The 19,135-nt window shown below is 40.1% G+C and overlaps 1 protein-coding gene across 1 annotated transcript in view; it reads right to left on the reverse strand.

The window, feature by feature from the left end:
• The window catches only part of hcn2b (hyperpolarization activated cyclic nucleotide-gated potassium channel 2b), a 162,594-nt gene that overhangs the window by 101,475 nt on the left and 41,984 nt on the right, over nt 1-19,135 (reverse strand). Inside the window, exon 3 of the mRNA XM_059991162.1 lies at nt 2,844-3,005. Within this exon, the coding sequence (XP_059847145.1) occupies nt 2,844-3,005 (162 nt within the window). The remainder of the gene's footprint in view (nt 1-2,843; nt 3,006-19,135) is intronic.

Here is a 19,135-nt window from a genome sequence, read left to right on the forward strand (position 1 = left end):
AGTCCTTGATTGTACCAGTGACATTAAATGTCTGTCCCTGCCTCTGGAATTCCATTTATGTTTCCATGATGTGACTGTGCTAAATTTTGCTCGCCTCATTAAGTGTCTTGAGAGGCCACTTCACTTAATTACCTAGACGCAGTACAGTCAGCCCTCCTTATCTGCGGGTTCCACATGCGTGGATTCAACCAACCGCAGATTAGGAAAACCCAGAAGTTGTCTCTCCGGCGCTCGGTGTTTGAGCATGTACAGACCATTTTTTTTGTCATTATTCCCTAAACAATACAGTATAACAATTATGTACATAACATTTACATTGTATTAGGTATTATAAGTAATCTAGAAATGACTTAAAAGTACAGGCAGTCCCCGGGTTATGAAGGAGTTCTGATCCTGAGTCCGTCTTTAAATCGGATTTGAATTGTTCAGATTGTTGACGGACTGCAGCCTAATGCTTTTCCAATGACTGATTGCATTTCACCTCTTTCCGATCGCTTTATTACTTCCACTTTATTTTCAACCGTGATCGTGATTATTTTCATGAACAGAAACACTGCAGATTCAAAGCTGCGCCGGGTCCTAAAGTCCACCGCACTGAGACAGGTTAAATAAGGTCCGGGTTCCACTGGGTCCTAAAGACCACCGCCAATGAAACAGGTTAAATAAGGGACTTGAGCATCCACGTCTTTTGGTGTCCGTGGGGGTCCCGGAACCAATCCCCCGTAGATAAGGAGGGCAGTCTGTACTGGGTTTGTTAACACACCAAACGTGGGGTTAGATAAAATCTGGCCCCTTAGCCTTATACTGACCATGCTGGTGTAACTTATCCGACCACATTCACTTGAATGGAGTTACTGACCTTTAGAAGATAATTTGTTGTTTGAGTTTCCTTCATTTCAATAATATTAATATTTACTTACATTCTAAATAGGTACAACCACCCCCTCCTTCAAGGATATCTTCTAGAGGTGGTGCCTTATGAAGGTGGCATCTATCACAAAGGACCCTCATCATTTGAGACACGCTCTCTTCTTGTTACTGCCGTCATGATTCTGAAGACCCACACTCAACAGCTCAGCAACAGCTTCTATCCCTCCGCCTGCCGATTTCCAAACAGTCCAAGAACCCATGAACACGACCTCACTATTCCTTTTCTTAGCTCTATTTACTTAATTTCGTAATTTACGGGTTTTGTTTTGTCTTTGCACTGCACTACTCCTGCAAAACACTAGATTTCATGTCATTTGTCAGTAATTAAGAAATCAGACTCTGATTTGAATATGTGGTTTAAATAAATTTACTTCTTTCATTATTTTTAAAATCTTTTAAATTTCTTCAATTTTCAGAATTATCTTAAATGTATTGCAACTGTCTCTAAATATAGAAATTATTGGATATGTCAGTCCCAAGATGGTCCTTTGGTCCTGGTGTTAATGTTAACATTTCTCTTCACATGAAACATATGGATTTAGTTTCCAGATTTGTTTCCAAAAAATCTATCTACACTTCCTAAAATATTTCCTGTAATTTGCTTTAAGATCAGTTTTGTAAATTGTATTTATTTTTCATAAGTATGTGCTCCCCCATCATCACTCCGACTCATCATCACATCTCCATACTAAGGCTAATACATTATAATGTACTATCCATAACCGGTAGTCATTGAGTCATAGGTTATGGATATGGTCTCCTTGACCATGCAAACCAAGACTGATATCTATGTTAGTCCCAATATCCCTCCAGCCCTTTTCTATCATGTACCTGTCCAAGTACATTTTATAAGCTGTTAATATACCTGTCTTAACTACTTCCTCTTTGCAGCTAATTCTATATACCGCTAAGCCTCTTAGATTCCTGTTAAACCTCTCTTCCCTCTCCGCCTATGTATGCCCTCTGATTCTTCATTCTCCAGTCCTGAGAAAATGGCTGTGTGCATTGAACCCATGATTAAAAATCAGTTTTTGTGAAATAAAAGAAGACTTTAGTTTCTTAAGTATTCCATGTGCCCAACATAACGGATGAAATTGAAAATGGAGAAAAAAAATTGTAGATGTATTTGTATAATGTTTAATTGTTTGGAAGTAATAACATGAAGCAGACGTATAAGGTGTATACAGGCTGATTTGAGGTGGCAGGGACCAGGCCCAAGAGCAGAAATAATTCAATGTTTGGCCATTGCTGCAGTGGACTTACAGGTGATTTGATGGTGCAGAAGCAAGTGGAGGCAAGGAAGGGTTGAGGCAGCAGATCTGGGAGCAAGGTAAGACCCAAGATTTGATCGATTTAAGGGCTAGGTCAAATTGAAAAGATCAGGTAGAGGCTGAATTGAGGCGGCAGGGCCCAGGTCCAAGAGTGCAAGAAAGCAGCAGGGCCAAGGGTGCAAGAAAAAGGAAAGACCCGAGGCCATTTAGGCACCAGGCCAGATTGAAATGGTCAGCATGTGGGCCGGAGATGAGGGACAGGCCTGTTCAGCTCGCTGCTCTGTGCGATTTGCTCATCTCTGCGCTAAACTGAGACTGTGGCTGGCAACTAATGGATGACTGGATTGGTTGCAGTGATGACTGGCTTTGTGGATATGGGCTCACTTTTATGAATTTCAGTTGTTTGTTTGCTTTGGCTGTTAGCACAATTTATTTTTTTCTGCACATTGAGTGTTTGACAGTCTCCTTTTTTATTGGTTCTTTTGGGATTCTTTGATTTGTGGCTGCTTGTAAGGAGACAAATGTCAAAGTTGTATATAGTATACTTTGAGAATAAATGTACTTTGAACTTTGTTGGGGAAACAATAAATCCCAGATAACTCAATGATGCCTTATATTAAAGGATACTAATTTTGTACTTACCACCATGTTATTTAAAGACACCCAACAATCATTTGGAAAGTCTTGAAGCAATGGCACAAGAAACTGCAGGCATCCATCCCAATGGCACAGGAGCAGCATCATTCCAATAAGATTAAATATTCTCATCACTGCACTGGCAAGGTCATAAGTCATGTGGAAGATCTTGTGGCAAGAGAGAGAAAAAAAAGTGTAGTTATAATTACATTCTTTGTTTTTATCTTCCATACCTTTGCATCGTGAGAAATAATTGGGAAGTAGAATGCAAATGTGAAAATTTGATGAACTGACATCCATAAACTAACTAAAATTAAGAGACGGTAATTATCATCAGAGCCCTGCAATTATTTATCTGTTAAAATTAGTGGGTGCTCTATTCATGGAAATAATAATAAGCATTTATTGGTTTCAACAAAGCCAGGTTCTAGAACGCTATACAAAATAAAAGGTTAGCAGATACCATGCACAATCATTTGATAATATTATATGAATGGGGTGAAGAAATGATCATCAATAAATCGATCAACACACACAAATTGCTGGTGGAACACAGCAGGCCAGGCAGCATCTATTAAGGAGAAGCACTGTCGACGTTTTGGGCCGAGACCCTTCATCAGGACTAACTGAAAGGAGAGATACTAAGAGATTTGAAAGTAGTGGGGGGAGGGGGAAACCCCAGCTCTTAGATTCATCCCACCCCCTCCGGTCTTCTCCTATCATTTCACATTTCCCCCTCCCCCCACTACTTTCAAATCTCTTAGTATCTCTCCTTTCAGTTAGTCCTGATGAAGGGTCTCGGCCCGAAACCTCGACAGTGCTTCTCCTTATAGATGCTGCCTGGCTGCTGTGTTCCATCAATATTTTGTATGTGTTGTTTGAATTTCCAGCATCTGCAGATTTCCTTGTGTTTGGTCAATAAATCGATAATATATTTCTAATTACAATTTAAGAAAGCTCTGTCTAATCAATGATTTAGAACTGATGCAGAACTAATATTACTCTATTACATTCATTGCAATGATAAGTCTAAATTGTTATAAAATTAGTGTTCGTTTTGCATCTTAGTATGGACAAGAATGCAATTCTTATGAAGTCCTACAAAAAGTGGTGAGATCGGCCCAGTACATCATGAGTAAAGCCCTCCCACCCATTAAGCACATCTTCACGCAATGCTGTCATAGGAAAGCAGCATCCATCATCAAAGACCCTCACCACCCAGGCCATGATCTTTTCTTGCTGCTGCCATCAGGTAGCAGGTACAAGAACCTCAGGACCCAGACCACCAGGTTCAAGAACAGTTACTATCCCTCAACCATCAAGCTCTTGAACAGAAGAGGAAAACTACACTCATCTACTGAGAAGTTTCCAAACAAATTATCTCACTTTTATCTTGTTATTCCATGCTCTCATTATTCATTGCTATTTATTAATGTTTGCATTTGCACTGTTTGTTGTCTTCTATGCTCTGTCCTGTTCATAGTTACTATTCTATAGATTTGTTGAATATGTCTGCAGGAAAAAGAATCTCACGGTTGTATGTGGTGATATATATGTACTCTGATAATAAAAAAAATATATTTTGGACTTTGTACCTTGAATTGGTTAAGCGTCGTTAGTTCAAGTACAAAACAGTAGATCAGTAAGTAGATAGATAGATAGATAGATAGATAGATAGATAGATAACAGAAAAGATACATACAGATATCTTGCCTAATATTAGTAAACTGCTAGATTCTTATGCATTGCTTTTTCCATGATAATCACTTGGTCATGATCATGATCACCATGTCGTACATAATGAACAAACAATTACTTGAATAACCATAAGACATAGGAGCAGAATTTGGCCATTTGGTTCATTGAGTCTGCTCCACCATTCAATTATGCCTGATTTATTTTCTCACTCAACCATTAAGTGCAGTTCTCCACGTAAGCTGTTTATGTGCATCAGTTTGCTCTGCAGTTTAATTAGAATCAATTTTTCCTCTAATGATTTCCAGCAGATCTGTCACTATGATATATTTTTATATTATCAAAAGAATCTAAGTCAGTGCGCCAATGTTAAAATATCATTGCAAGTAAAATTAATCAAATGTATAAAATGTGCTTATTTTACACTGCAGTTGTGAACAGATAGTTTCACATGTCGGACAAATATCATTCAGAGAACAATATTCAAATTAGGAAATGTAACCAGTCCAGGAATTAAATGGAAGCATTTATATTTTCCAGAACATTAACAGCATGATCTAAACAATCCTAAAATTTATTACTTGACCTCGTTTGGAATTCAATAACCCTTTTATTGGTTTTGATTATGAATAGATACATCACTTTCTATATTAACCAACATAATCTCACCTCAACACAAGCCACCAGCAGGCAGCCGACACCTTATTGCAATTTGGCAGATCTGAGCAGGCACAACATCAGACAGGCCGACGACTAAGTTAGCTGATGGGAAGGGGTGTGTGATATGAGAACAGAGATTTTTAAAAACATGGAAATCTAGCATAGCCAATGGCCACTTCTCATTACAAGTCTCATTTCAAAAACTTCATCATGAGGACTCAAACGACCAGAGATCATGGAATCTCTAGCGCTAGTTAGGTCAATTGGTCATTGTAAATCATCCTGTGAGTAGACTAGGTTAAGTAGGTGGGATTCTGGGTGGTGTGGCTCATTGAGGCCAGAAGGGTTTGTTCCATACTGTATCTCTAAATAAATCAGTAATACCCAGAACTCCCCGTGGGACTAACTTCACCAGGAACACTGCAGTGTTTAAGAAGGCTGCTCACCATTACTGTCCAAAGATCAGTTACGAAAGGGCAACAAATTTCGGCCTTGCCATTCTGCTCCTATCCGGAAAATAAATAAATTGGGAAATAGTTCCTTGCTTGCCAACCCCATAACTGGCCTTGACATTTTCATTAATCTTCAAAATACAACTCAGCTGATATTAGCATATAAACGATGAATGGAAATTAATGAAATTAATTTGTGCACTAATTAAAGCTAATTATTTTAAAAAATTCAATCTCTCTGCTAAAATATTAAAGAAAGGTGTACAGTATTCTTTGAAAGTAGATAAGAATGAAGCTTTGTGTGTGATTTCCCAAATCAGTGAAGTTCACATTTGAACAGATGGTGCTGGCAATATACAGCGATGTTTTGTGGGCAGCTCACAAAACTGCTGGATATGCTACGAGACGTGTGTCTTCTAAACCATGTTCACTGCAATCTGCACCCTGTAACTTTCCTTTAAGAATTGTACTTCTGAACCGTCTAAGTGAACTAGTGATTTTACGATCTCCTGAAGGATCCAGCAAATTTGATTCTTTGGAATGCAGATACCACACCCTTGAAGTGGATGAAAATCAGCACAGCGAGAGGAGTCCTGGGATAAGCAATCAAGCTGGATTAAAGCATCAAAGCCTGAGAATGGAAATTAATCCTTGTTCAGCCCATTACTCCATGCCATCCAATATCATCCCCCCTCCCCCTGTGCCTTTCCCATCTGCTTGCATTTGACCCATTTCCCCTCTCTTCTCTCTACTACCACTGGGAAGGAGGCGCATGAGTCTTGGGTCCTACACCCTTCAGGTTTGGGGCAATTGCTGCCATACAACCATCAGGCTCCTGGACCGGGATGGATAGTTCACTCGCCTCGCCTCAGCGCTGAACTGACTCCGCAGCCTCTGGATTCACTTTCACTCTGCAGCGTGCTCTTAGTATCATGTAATTACTTCTTTATAATTTGCAAGATTTGTCCACGTTTGCACACTGGATCTTTGTCGGTCTTTGTTAGGTGTGGTTTCTCATAGATTCTATTGTATTTCTTTATTTTCCCATGGGTGCCTACAAAGAAATGAATCTCAAAGTTGCATATGCTATACAGACTTTGATAATAGATTTACTCTGAACTCTGAGGATGTAAATTATTTCTGCAGCATTTGACATGACAACCGACAACCATCAAGTAAGCAGTTACTAGCAACAGGGAACACTGGTGATGGAAATTCTGTATCTAACCATCTGTGCTCAATGTAAAATGCTTCCTGTCATACCATCCATTCCCCAGCAACAACAATCACACCCAGAGTCACAGAATCAAGATCACATCACACTGATTACATTAATTATATCAATATAAAGGCATAATTTTGCTATATCAATATAAAACACACTAGCCAATTTTGAGTACAGAGATAACAGCACTTTACACATAAATGTGAAAAAATTGGCCCCCAACTAAAGAGGGACAAGAGCTTACAATAGCTCTGCTAAGCACTACACAAGATCAAAGTGCAAACTTGTCAATCACTATAATGGTGAAAAATTACCATTGTTATTTTTTTGCGTCATTTTTTATAAAAACACTTCATTTTTTTTCATGGCACTCTACCTGACAGCAGTATTAGAGATGTAAAATGCAGAGGTAATGTGAATGTGGGGAGGAATCTCAGCAGGGCTGGAGACTGAAAGGAACTGAGGAGGAGGACATTACAGAGACTGGAGTGGGGAGAGTTGGTGGACGATAGGATGTGGTGTTGAAGCTCGCCTCCCCACTGCCATCAGTCAGCTGTCAGGCAATGCTGGATGATGAAGGTGTCATGTTTCTCAGAGAATACAGTGATGCAATTAGAGAAAACTTGAATGAAAAGAAAACAATAGCTTAATTCTTTTTGTGCACCTGAAACGATGCAATGCTTTGATCAAGGCAGTGATGCCCCAACAGTGGGTTTGATCGTGGATTAACTAGTTCAACCTTCAGGCCAAATCTGCAAAAAGAGCTTTGCATATTGTTGCAAACGTACCACATGCTGTCGAAGCTGTAGGTGTGCTTAGATGCTCAGAATGTTTTCTAAAGTTAAAGATAGCTTTATTTGTCACATGTACATCAGAACATCAAAACATATAGTGAAATATATCATTTGTGTCAATGATCAACACATAACAATATGTGCTGGAGACGGCCAGCAAGTGTTACCACACTTTCTGTACCAATGTAGCATGCCCACCATTGCTATACCTTTACTCATCTGTACACTTTTGGATTGTGAGAAGAAACTGGAGCACCCAGAGGAAACCCATGCAGTCATGGGGAGAACATTTTAACTCCTTACAGACAGCTGCAGGAATTGAGTGCCGTGAAGCATAATGCTAGCTGCCGAGCTTAAATATTAAAGAGCTTCATATAAATTCAAGATTCAAGATTGCTTATTTTAATTCATTTGTACGAATGTACAGGAGAACAAAATGATTGTTAGTCCAGGTCCAATGCTGAATTAAAATAAATTACAGTGAATATAGAATACAATAAAAACACAATAAATCTAAATATTAAAGCAATTTTTAAAAATGCAATGTACAAGTAAGTGCTGAACAGTATACTGAATGTAGACTGATTGTACGTACTGGAGTGGTGATAGGTGATGTATATATAGTGCTTGTGGGTGGTGGTGGGGTCAGTTAATGGGTTGTAGTAATAAAGACTCAAAATTTAAATATTTTAAAAATCAATTGAACTAACTTAAATAAATGCTAAAAACATAGCTACTAACCTTTCACCAGGAGTCAATGTGTCTCCTTCATTTTTTTGGGAAATGCATTCCTAATTTCACATTGAAACTGGGACAGCCCTGGCGGGGTATTTCCCAGTCTGAAAGCCAGGGACTCTGTGGAAGGTCTCACGGTACAATACTTTCGGAGTCCTTGAGAAGTCTAGAGAGCAGATAAAGGAGGGTATAAGATGCCAGCACCAGCTGTAGGTACTTCAAGAGGCACACCCTCGTAGGTCGGGGATTTACTGCTTGTGTTGGGGCTCACTGTGCACCATTTTTATTCCTGCCATGCATCTTACTTTATTGACTTGTTTGCCAAGAGTGAACATCATTGGCAATACCAGTATTTATTGCATATCCTCATATGTCCCTGAAGAAATGAAGTGGCTAATAGTCAACCTGGAAATTGACTAGGCAAGGTAAGAACAGAAGATCACCTTCCTTGAGGTCATTATTGAATTTTGCTACTGTTGTGCATTTAACAATTCACTAATATTTGAGTAATATTGGAAATATATCATTTGATTTAGTATTGTTGCTGTTTACATAATTCATTACAGGATATATGTAAAAGTATGTAATTGGCATACATCATTACACCACCTCGTCATAAATGCATGCCTTGATAAAGCGAAGAGCCAGGTATACACATTTATCCATGGAACTCCTGTGTTTTTCTTTTTAGAGTTACAAAACATAGCAGTGGTGATGAGTACGAACAAAATTAAGCCCAAGGCAACTGTTCTCTAGGGTCTATGGTCTGTTGAAGTGCAGCGAGACGTCTGAGTTTTTTAAAAGTGCAGCACATACTTTGGGAAGAGACAGAGATAGTTGAGTTAAAAAAGAAAGCAAAAAAAGATGAAATTTGCAGGTTCATAAACAATATTCACAATTTTTTTAAAAAAAGCAGAAATAGCTGGCTACATCAGAAAGATTGACACGTTTGATTGCACAGGAGATAACTGGTTGATGTACTGTATACTGATAGAATAGTGCAGTACAGTAGTTTGAAGCAAGTGAAATAGCCAATGGAAAGAAAGTGCCAGTTTTGCTGAGGTGGAAAGTTTTACAGTTTGCTTAGAAGTTTGACTGCTTCAACCAAACCAGCCGAAGTGAGAGCTTTGCTGATATTGTGAAAGCAATGCAGGAATGTCTGTTGATTGCAGAATGCTTTAGGTTTCATAAGTGAAATTAAGAGGAAGGAGAGTCCATTTCAGCGTATGTGGCTGAACTGAAGAAGTTGTCTGAGCATTGTCAGTTTGTTGATGGGCTTAATGAGGCACCAAGAGATCACTTAGTTTATGAAATATTACAAGAAAGCATTCACAAATGGCTTCAACCTGAATCACAATTCACATGTAAAAGAGCTGTATAGATCACTATATTAATGGAAAGACTAGACAGAGACGCAATTGAGTTGCAGTCAGGAATGAAAGTGAGCGTGAGCAAAATTGCAACATCTAAACAGAAATCTGCGTGAACAAACAAATTCTTTTACTGTTGTATCACATACACCAGAGCAATGCAGTTTTAATGGCAAAACTTGCAGAAATGCAACAGGGTAAGACACATACAAACAGCATGTCGGGCAGACAAAAATAAATAGAGTGCACAGGGAAGAGAAAAAGATAAAAAGACACGTTGCAGTTTCAAAAAGAGCACCAATCAGCATGCACTTGATGAAAAGTTTGATAATGTCGAGAGTGACAGTACTGAATAGCCTGTGATTTACTATGTGAAAACTAACAGGAGACAAGCAATACAGCAGAAGTGAACGGCAAATTAATCAACATGGAATTGGACACCAACTTGGCTGTTTCAGCCATTTCACAAAATGAGTTTTAATGGCATTTCAAAGACACTGAACTGAAGCCTTCAGATATCCAGCTAAGGACTTATACTGGAGAAAAGACAACTTCTCTGGAAATGTAATTTGTAACAGTGAAATATGTACAACAACCAAGAATCCACATTGGGCTTTTATGTGGTAAAAACAGGAGGGCCAGCAATGCTGGGCTGAGATAACTACAACTTGTTTGGAGAACAATCTGCCATTTGCATGCCACATCCGCCACAAAAGAGTCAACTGAAAGACAATGAAGGAAGGTGTTGGATGACACCACAGCAATGTTCAAGGATGGCACTGGAAAACTCAAACACGTCAAGTGTAAAATAGCGTTACATGCAAAAACCACACCCAAGTGTTACAAAGCGCATTCGGTTCTTTATACCATCCATGATGAAATAGCCAGCAAGCTAGAGCACATGGAGGCTAAAGGAATTCTATCCAAGGTTGAGTGGAGCCAAAAGGTAATGCCAGCGGTCACAGTAGCGAAGAAGAATGAGCCTGTTAGGACCTGTGGTGATTTAAAAGTCAACATGAGCCCAGTATCAAAAATAGATCTATATCTTCTGCCCAGTACAGAGAATATCTTTCCAAACCTTTCTGGAGAAAAACACTGCAGCAAATTGGACTTAGCTGAGGCTTAACTACAGTTGGAGATGGAAGAGGAGTCCAAAATGTTTCTCACCATAAACACTCACAATGGGCTTTATCACCATAATAGGCTTACTTTTGGCATAGCATCTGCATCTGTGCTCTGGCAAAAAGCTATGGACCAGGTGCTGCAAGGCTGTCTAGATAATCAGTGTTACCCAGATGACATCACTGTTAACAGTAAGGATGACAAGAAGCATCTCCAAAATCTCAAGACAGTGTTAGGAAGATTAGAAGATTAAAGGCTCAGAGCATAATGAAACACTAGTGAATTCTTTAAACCAAGTATTACTTTTTGTGGTCACACCATCAACACGTAAGGATTACACAAAAGTGCTGAGAAGATTCAAGCAGTGGTGAATACCTCAAGGCCAAAGGACATGTCACAGTCCTTTTTGGGATCCGCCAATTACCATAACAAGATCCTGGCTACTGTGCTCCACCCTCGAACTCATACTGCAAATCAGGAAGAAATGGCAATGCACAAAGCAGAGTGAGAAGGCTTTCAAAAGGGTAAAGGAAATGGTGACATCAGACACTATACTCACACATTATCCGAAGAAGCCTGCCTATGACACCTCACCTTATGATAAATATAAGTATAGTCATTGCACATGTGATGGAAATGAACACCGCACAGCCTTTGCATCATTTTCCCTTACAGCTGCAGAGAAAAGCTATACACAGATTGGCAGAGGGAACCTGAATCTGGTTTGGGCTGTAAAACATTTCAACAGTACTGGTATGGGAGAGAGTTTACCCTCATTACTGACCATCAACCACTGCTGTCCATTTTCAATCCACAGTAGGGTGTTCCACTAACAGCACAAGCACAAATGCAGAGATGGGCTTTGTTTCTTGGAGGACACAATTACAATATAGAAAAGGAACTATCCAAAAAATTTACAAAAGAGGACACTCCTCTTGATGTATTCTCCCTAACACAAATTGGAATTCTCCCTATTATAGCAGAGATGATCCAAAGGAAATCCAGACGAGACTCCACACTGCTTCAGATCTACATGGCCATGCACATGCTGGAGTGTCTAGCAGAAATTCCAATTCCTCCATATGTACCAGCACCAGGTTGAACTTGTCCTTGATGGGGGTTGCCTTATGTGAGGATTGAGAGTTGTTGTACCATCCAAACTGAGACCTAAAGTATTGAAGAATTGGGGGAGGGGGTTGCGGATGTTGTTCCCTTATTCAAGAAAGGGAGTAGGGATAGCCCAGGAAATTATAGGCCAGTGAGTCTTACTTCAGTGGTTGTTAAGTTGATGGAGAAGATCCTGAGAGGCAGGATTTATGAATGTTTGGAGAGGCATAATATGATTAGGAATAGTCAGCATGGCTTTGTCAAAGGCAGGTTGTGCCTCACAAGCCTGATTGAATTTTTTGAGGACTAAGCACATTGATGAAGGTAAAGCTGTAGATGTAGTGTATAAGGTATCCAATGCAATGTTTATTGAGAAAGTAAGGCGGCATGGGATCCAAGGGGACATTACTTTGTGGATCCAGAACTGGTTTGCACACAGAAGGCAAAGAGTGGTTGTAGACAGGTCATATTCTGCATGGAGGCCAGTGACCAGTGGTATGCCTCAGGGTTCTGTTCTGAGACCCCCTACTCTTTGTGATTTCTATAAATGACCTGGATGAGGAAGTGGAGGGATGGGTTAGTAAATTTGCTGATGACACAAAGGTTGGAGGTGTTGTGGATAGTGTGGAGGGCTGTCAGAGGTTACAGTGGGACATTGATAGGATGCAAAACTGGGTGGAGAAGTGGCAGATGGAGTTCAACCCAGATAAGTGTGAGGTGGTTCATTTTGATAGGTCAAATATGATGACAGAATATAGTATTAATTGTAAGACTTTTGGCAGTGTGGAGGATCAGAGGGATCTTGGGGCCAGAGTCCAATGTTGCTGCACAAGTTGACTCTGTGGTTAAGAAGGCATACGGTGCATTGGCCTTCATCAATCATGGGATTAAGTTTAAGAGCCAAGGGGTAATGTTGCAGCTATATAGTACCCTGGTCAGACCCGACTTATGCTCAATTCTGGTCGCCTCACTATAGGAAGGACGTGGAAACCATAGGAAGGGTGCACAGGAGATTTACAAGGATGTTGTCTGGATTGGGGAGCATCCCTTATGAGAATAGGTTGAGTGAACTCAGCCTTTTCTCCTTGGAGCGATGGAGGACGAGAGGTGACTTGATAGAGGTGTACAAAATGATGAGAGGCATTGATCGTGTCGACAGTTAGAGGCTTTTCCCCAGGGCTGAAATGGCTAGCACAAGAGGGCATAGTTTTAAGGTGCTTGGAAGTAGGTGCAGAGGAGATGTCAGGGCTAAGTTTGTTACGCAGAGAGTGGTGAGTGTGTGGAATGGGCTGCTTGCGGCAGTGGTGGAGGCGGATATGATAGGGTCTTCTAAGAGACCCCTGGATGGGTACATGGAGCTTAGAAAAAGAGAGGGCTATGGATAAAACCTAAATAGTTCTAAGGTAGGAACCTAAACGGTTCTAATGTTCGGCACAGCTTTGTGGGCCGAAGGGCCTGTATTGTGTTGTATGTTTTTTATGTTTCTCTGTTTCTATGAAAGATGCTACAAAAAGTTGTAAAATTAGTCAGCTCCCCCTTGAGTGCTAGCCTCTGTAGTATCCAATACATCTTCAAGGAGTGGTGCCTTAGAAAGGCGGTGTCCATTATTATGAAACCCCATCACCAAGAATATGCCCTCTTCTGGTTGTTACCGTCAGCAGTTAAAGAGACCTCATGGCCACACTCAATGATCCAGAAACAGCTTCTTCCCCTCTGCCATACAATTCATAAATGGACATCGAACCTATGACCACTACCTCACTTTCATTATTTCTATTATTGCACTATTTTTAATTTAACTATTTAATATACATATTATATATACGTACTGCAACTTATTTATTTATTTATTTATTCATTCATTCATTCATTCATTCTTTCTATATTCTCAGACCCCTGAAATCTTACTGGACTCAATGAATTACTTTCCTATTCTTAAAACTCCAGCAAGTATAAACCAAGTTCATCCAACTTTTTCTCATACGGTGACCCATCCCAGGTATCAGTCTGGCAAAACTTCTTTGAGCTGTTTCCATTCCAGGTATCAGCGTGGTAAACTTTCTTAGAGCTGCTTTCAATGCATTAGACCATATACCCATAAGACATCAGAGCAGACTAGACTATTTGGCCCATCTAGTCTGCAGAGCAGACATTCTCACCATGAACGCTTTGGTTTCCTCCAGAGAAGCTCTGGTTTCCTCCCACAATCCAAATGAAACCCCTTTTTCTCCGGGCGTCTCTGGAAATGCAACTCGTTAGCCCCTCGCTGACAGCCGCTGGACTCCGCGGCGAGGATAACTCCTTTCCTCAGGTTTGGTACGTCTAGGGCGTGTACGACTTGGGTCCCACCAAACATGTGAGATTGGAATGTCTTGCCCACCTAAACCCCGGTTTGTGTGAATGCTGTGCGATTTTATTGCCCCCTCCCCTCTGCAATCGCCGGTTGGCATGAAATAATAGATCAGACACTACATACAATTATAAAGAAAGTATATTTATGAATGTTAACTTAACTGAAGAATTATTAAAGGAATAAAAAGAAAAAGAAAAGCAACGAGGGCCCATTATAATTAAACAGCCACATAAGTAGGAGCTCATCTTGAAGTTGTCTGTAACTCGTGCACTAGTCCTTCAGTCTGCACGAAATGTACACACCAGCTTCCGAATGTCACTCGAATCCCATCATGAACAAACGGGCTCTCCCACAGGAGTATTGGTTCTTCCTCCTTGAAGCCATTCATCTGCACAAAGCAAAGGGGACGGTGTCTCCAGCCATCTTCCCTTCTGTCTTCTCCCAGCTCCTGGCAAAAAGACCTCAACCCACACCAGTGATCCTCACCACAAAATCCTCTCTTCCCAGCATTCTCTAGAACCTTCTCCCTGTTCCACCATCCTGATTGGCAGACACCATATTCCTCAGTTGAACAAAGCCCCTCATCTCAGCTCAAACCCAAACATACTGAAAGCAGAATGGACTGCTCTTACAGAACTGCTAAAATGAAATACCTACAGCATAGCAGTAAAAACCTTAACCAGCGCATTACACAAAGATGTACTGCTTAGTAGATTAATTACCCATTGTAAACTTTCCTGCGATTAGGCTAGGGTTAAATACGAGGGGTTGCTGGGCGGTGTGGATCATTGGGTCGGAAGGGCTTATTCTGCGCTGCCTATGAATAAATAAAAGGTTGGGCAGAATTTTATTGAATGGTGGAGCAGGCCTGAGGGGCCAATTAGCTGACTTTTTCCTTGCAAGAGGCTGCAACAAGACCATTCATCTGGTTCAGTAGGAATGCCGTGTTCCTGGTGAATTTATTATCCCCCTCAACACCATTCTCCTGCCTTTTCTCCATCACAAGTCTTATGAGGCAAGGTTAACAGAGCTGGGACTTTTCTCTTTGGAGCGTAGAAGGATGAGAGGGGACTTGACAGAGGTCTACAAGATTATGAGAGGCTTAGATAGGGTGGATAGCCAGTACCTGTTTCCCAGGGCACAAAGAGCAAACACCAGAGGGCATATGTACAAAGTTAAGGGAGGGAAGTTTAAGGGAGACATCAGGGTAAGTTTTTTACACAGAGGGTTGTGGGTGCCTGGAATGACTTACCAGGGATGGTGGTGGAGGCTAAAGCATTAGGGGTATTTAAGAGCCTCTTGGACAGGCACATGGATGAAAGAAAAATAGAGGGTTACGGGGTAGTGTGCGTTTAATACTTTATTTTAAGGGATATATGGGTCGGCACATCAAGGACCGAAGGGCCTGTACTGTGCTGTAGTATTCTAGTGTCTAGTAACCTTTGACACCCTTGCTAATCAAGAACCTATCAACTGCCACTTTAAATATACCCAATGACTTGGCCTCCATAGCCATCTGTGGCAAAGAATTACTGTGTCCTGTATAAATGAAGACCAGATTCATTCATTTTTGATTCTGTTTTCCAAACCCTACATGATAATTCTTGTCATTTCTAATGCTGTACCTGCATATTAACTTTCTGTGATTCATTTACCAAGAAACATAGATTCCAATGTATTTCAGAACTCTGCAACCTCAGTCATTTACATAACATGTTTTTTTTAATTTAACGGAAGAGAAAGTACAATTCAAATGATCAATTATATCGAATATCTTAGAAAAGGGAATAAGGAAAAAGTTGTGACATGTTTTTTCTAGTTACAACGGCAATTTGTTAATGCATACTTACAGGCTGCAAACCTATTTTTAGGCCAATGTTTCATGAAAATTTTGTTGTGCCCATAAGTCAGTGCGACATTTTGGTACTTGACTCATTATTTAACATTAGTTGCTATACAAGAACAGATACCTAATTTCTTTGTGTGCTCCCTTCACAGAGACTGAATGTGCAATTTTATTACACATCATATACAGAGGACGTATTCCAGCAGGGGCTGGGGGAAGGCAGTTTATAATTGGGAAGTTAACCCTGAGACTGACCAAAAAAAAAAACACCTTAGTGAATTTCTCAGTTTTAAAAATAAAAACTATAATTAATGTATTTCCCATTTACAGTTAAGTGCAAGATCACAGGATCACATGGTCTCTGGTGATTCAGGTAGAATTCAAACATAGCAATGGTTCACCTAGTGTTACCACAAAGGAAATATACAAAGCCAGTGTGTCACCCTCCAATAACAACTTCTCTTCCATAGCAAGGCTACTTTGGCAAATCATCCATCGTTCCTCAGGGGAGAGTTAATACATACTGATGAAGAACCTCATAAGGAGACAGTAAAACAAAAGAACAAAAGCTTTGTCACAGAGAGGTACCAACAGAGGAGAATGGTGTCAAGGATTGGAAGAAAAGATAAATCTGCAATATGGCAAAATGCATGGTTTGCGCCAATGACCCTCACAGCGTGAAGATGTGCTGGGAGTAGTCCACAGGCATTACCACGCTTCTGACACCAGCATAGTATGCCCACAACTTGCCAATGGGTACATCCTTTGAAATGTAAATGGGAACCAGAGCACCCGCGCAAAACCCATGCCATCACAAGGAGAACAGACAAACTCCTCACAGACAGGAATGGAAATTGAACTCCGATCTTCCAGTTGCTGACGCTGTAAAGTGTTACCCCACCTGCTGCACTACCATGACACCATGAGGAAACATTCGGAGGACAGGGCATTGTACGTGCCTGCTAAAGCTCCAGTAGGTTAATTTTGGGAATGATCACTAAGCCTTATTACCCTTCAACCTCCAGGCTCCTGAACCAGTGTAAATAACCTCAACTCTGAACTGATTCCATGACCGGTAGCAGGAGGTCATGGTAGTGTAATGGTTAGCACAACACTTTACAGTACCAGAGACGCGCTTTCAATTTCTGCCGCAGCCTGTAGGGAGCTTGTACATCCTCCTCATGACTGTGTGGGTTTCCTCCAGGTGCTCTGGTTTCCTCCCACAGTCCAAAGATGTACCAGTTGGTAGCTTAATTGGTTATTGTAAATTGTCCCATTATTAGGCTAGAGTTAAAATCAAGGGATTACTGGGTAGTGCGACTCAAAGTGCCAGAGGGCCTATTCTGCACTGTATCTCAATCAATTAATCAATCAATATAAAATAAAAGACCTATGGACTCACTTTCAAGGAATCCACAACTCATGCTCTCAGTATTGTTTGCTTATTTATTTATCTATCTATCTATCTATTTATTTATTTATTGGTATTTGCATAGTTTATCTTCTTTTGTACATTGGTTTCATTATATTATATTTCTTTGTTCTACTTGCCTGCAAGAAAATGAATCTCAAGGTGACATACGTAATGGGATAATAAACTTACTTTGTACTTTGGACTTGAACATAAGCTAGGATTTAAAGTTGCACATATTTAAGAGTGTTACAGTGTTGGAGCAGTTGGAAAGTCAAGGTAGCAGAAGGGATTGAAAACAAGATTGTTGGCTTTAAAACTGAGCTGTTATTGCACCAGGACTCCACATTGGGTCAATATATTGGATGAAAGTTTGGACACTGGAAGTAGAATTTTGGATGGTAAACCTAAAGATAAGCAAACTCATGGAGAATACAATGAAGGAAGCTATCAATGCATCCACTGGGATGGACAGGTCTAGAAGGAGGAAGGGCACAGAAGAATCAAACCAAAAGTCAAGCAGAAAAAGAAAATAGTTGGCTTGTGTCTGTTTATTCATTTATAATATGTACTGTATGCTACCAATAGTTCTCTGATATATCTCTACACACAGCTTGACCGCAACCTCAAGACAATGCAGAAGCCTAAATATGACAGGATAATAAAAAGGTGTTAAATTAAAATAAGACAGGAAACTGGTACAGATATTATTCTTCTCTCTTAAATAACTGGGCAAAAGAGATAATGAGTGAAAGAAGAGGGGAAGATAGCATCTTAAGCAAACTGCCAGTTTAATTATTTATTCAGTGAGATATATCCTGATTTATATCTCACTGAATAAATAATTATCCTGGCAGTTTACTTAAGATGCTATCTTCCCCTCTTCTTTTACTCATTCCTTTTGCCCAGTTTTTTAACGATTCACCTTACGTTAAAGGTGTACTGTATACAGTAATCACAAACATATCACAAAAAACTAAAAGGGAAAATCCAGTCCCCATTACTTACGATGGAAGAACGGTTAGGGAAACTAAAAAGGATCCACAAAGATGAAACAAATAATTGGACAAGTCTCAATCAGTAACACAACAGTAACTAATACCCAATGGTCTCAAAAAGGACTTGATACAAATTATCTTCTTTCCAATATTTGCTACTGAATGGCTTTAACTCCAGAGCACAAAAAAAGGAAATGAATGATAACCAAAACAAAATTCTTGGATTGACAAGAGTTGGACTAGTAGCAATGGCACTGAAGAATGATACAGAGGGAAGGAGCACCTTAAACCTCCTTTGGTAGAGACGTATCTCCACCCTGTCACCCAATACACATGTACCACCTCAAATCTATCAGCAAAACTTTATAGTTTTCTGTGTTCCCCCACAACATTACTCTTCACATACCATATGTTACCTCAAGAAGACCCTACAACGATATATCCATTACAGGCAATGGGAATGAAAGTGTAGTTTGTTTATCCTCCATTTCAATAAAACTGATTCTGGCAAAGTTTCCCGGCAAAGTTTT

The sequence above is a fragment of the Hypanus sabinus genome, chromosome 16, assembly GCF_030144855.1.
Source record: "Hypanus sabinus isolate sHypSab1 chromosome 16, sHypSab1.hap1, whole genome shotgun sequence".
In the NCBI taxonomy this organism is placed as follows: domain Eukaryota; kingdom Metazoa; phylum Chordata; class Chondrichthyes; order Myliobatiformes; family Dasyatidae; genus Hypanus; species Hypanus sabinus.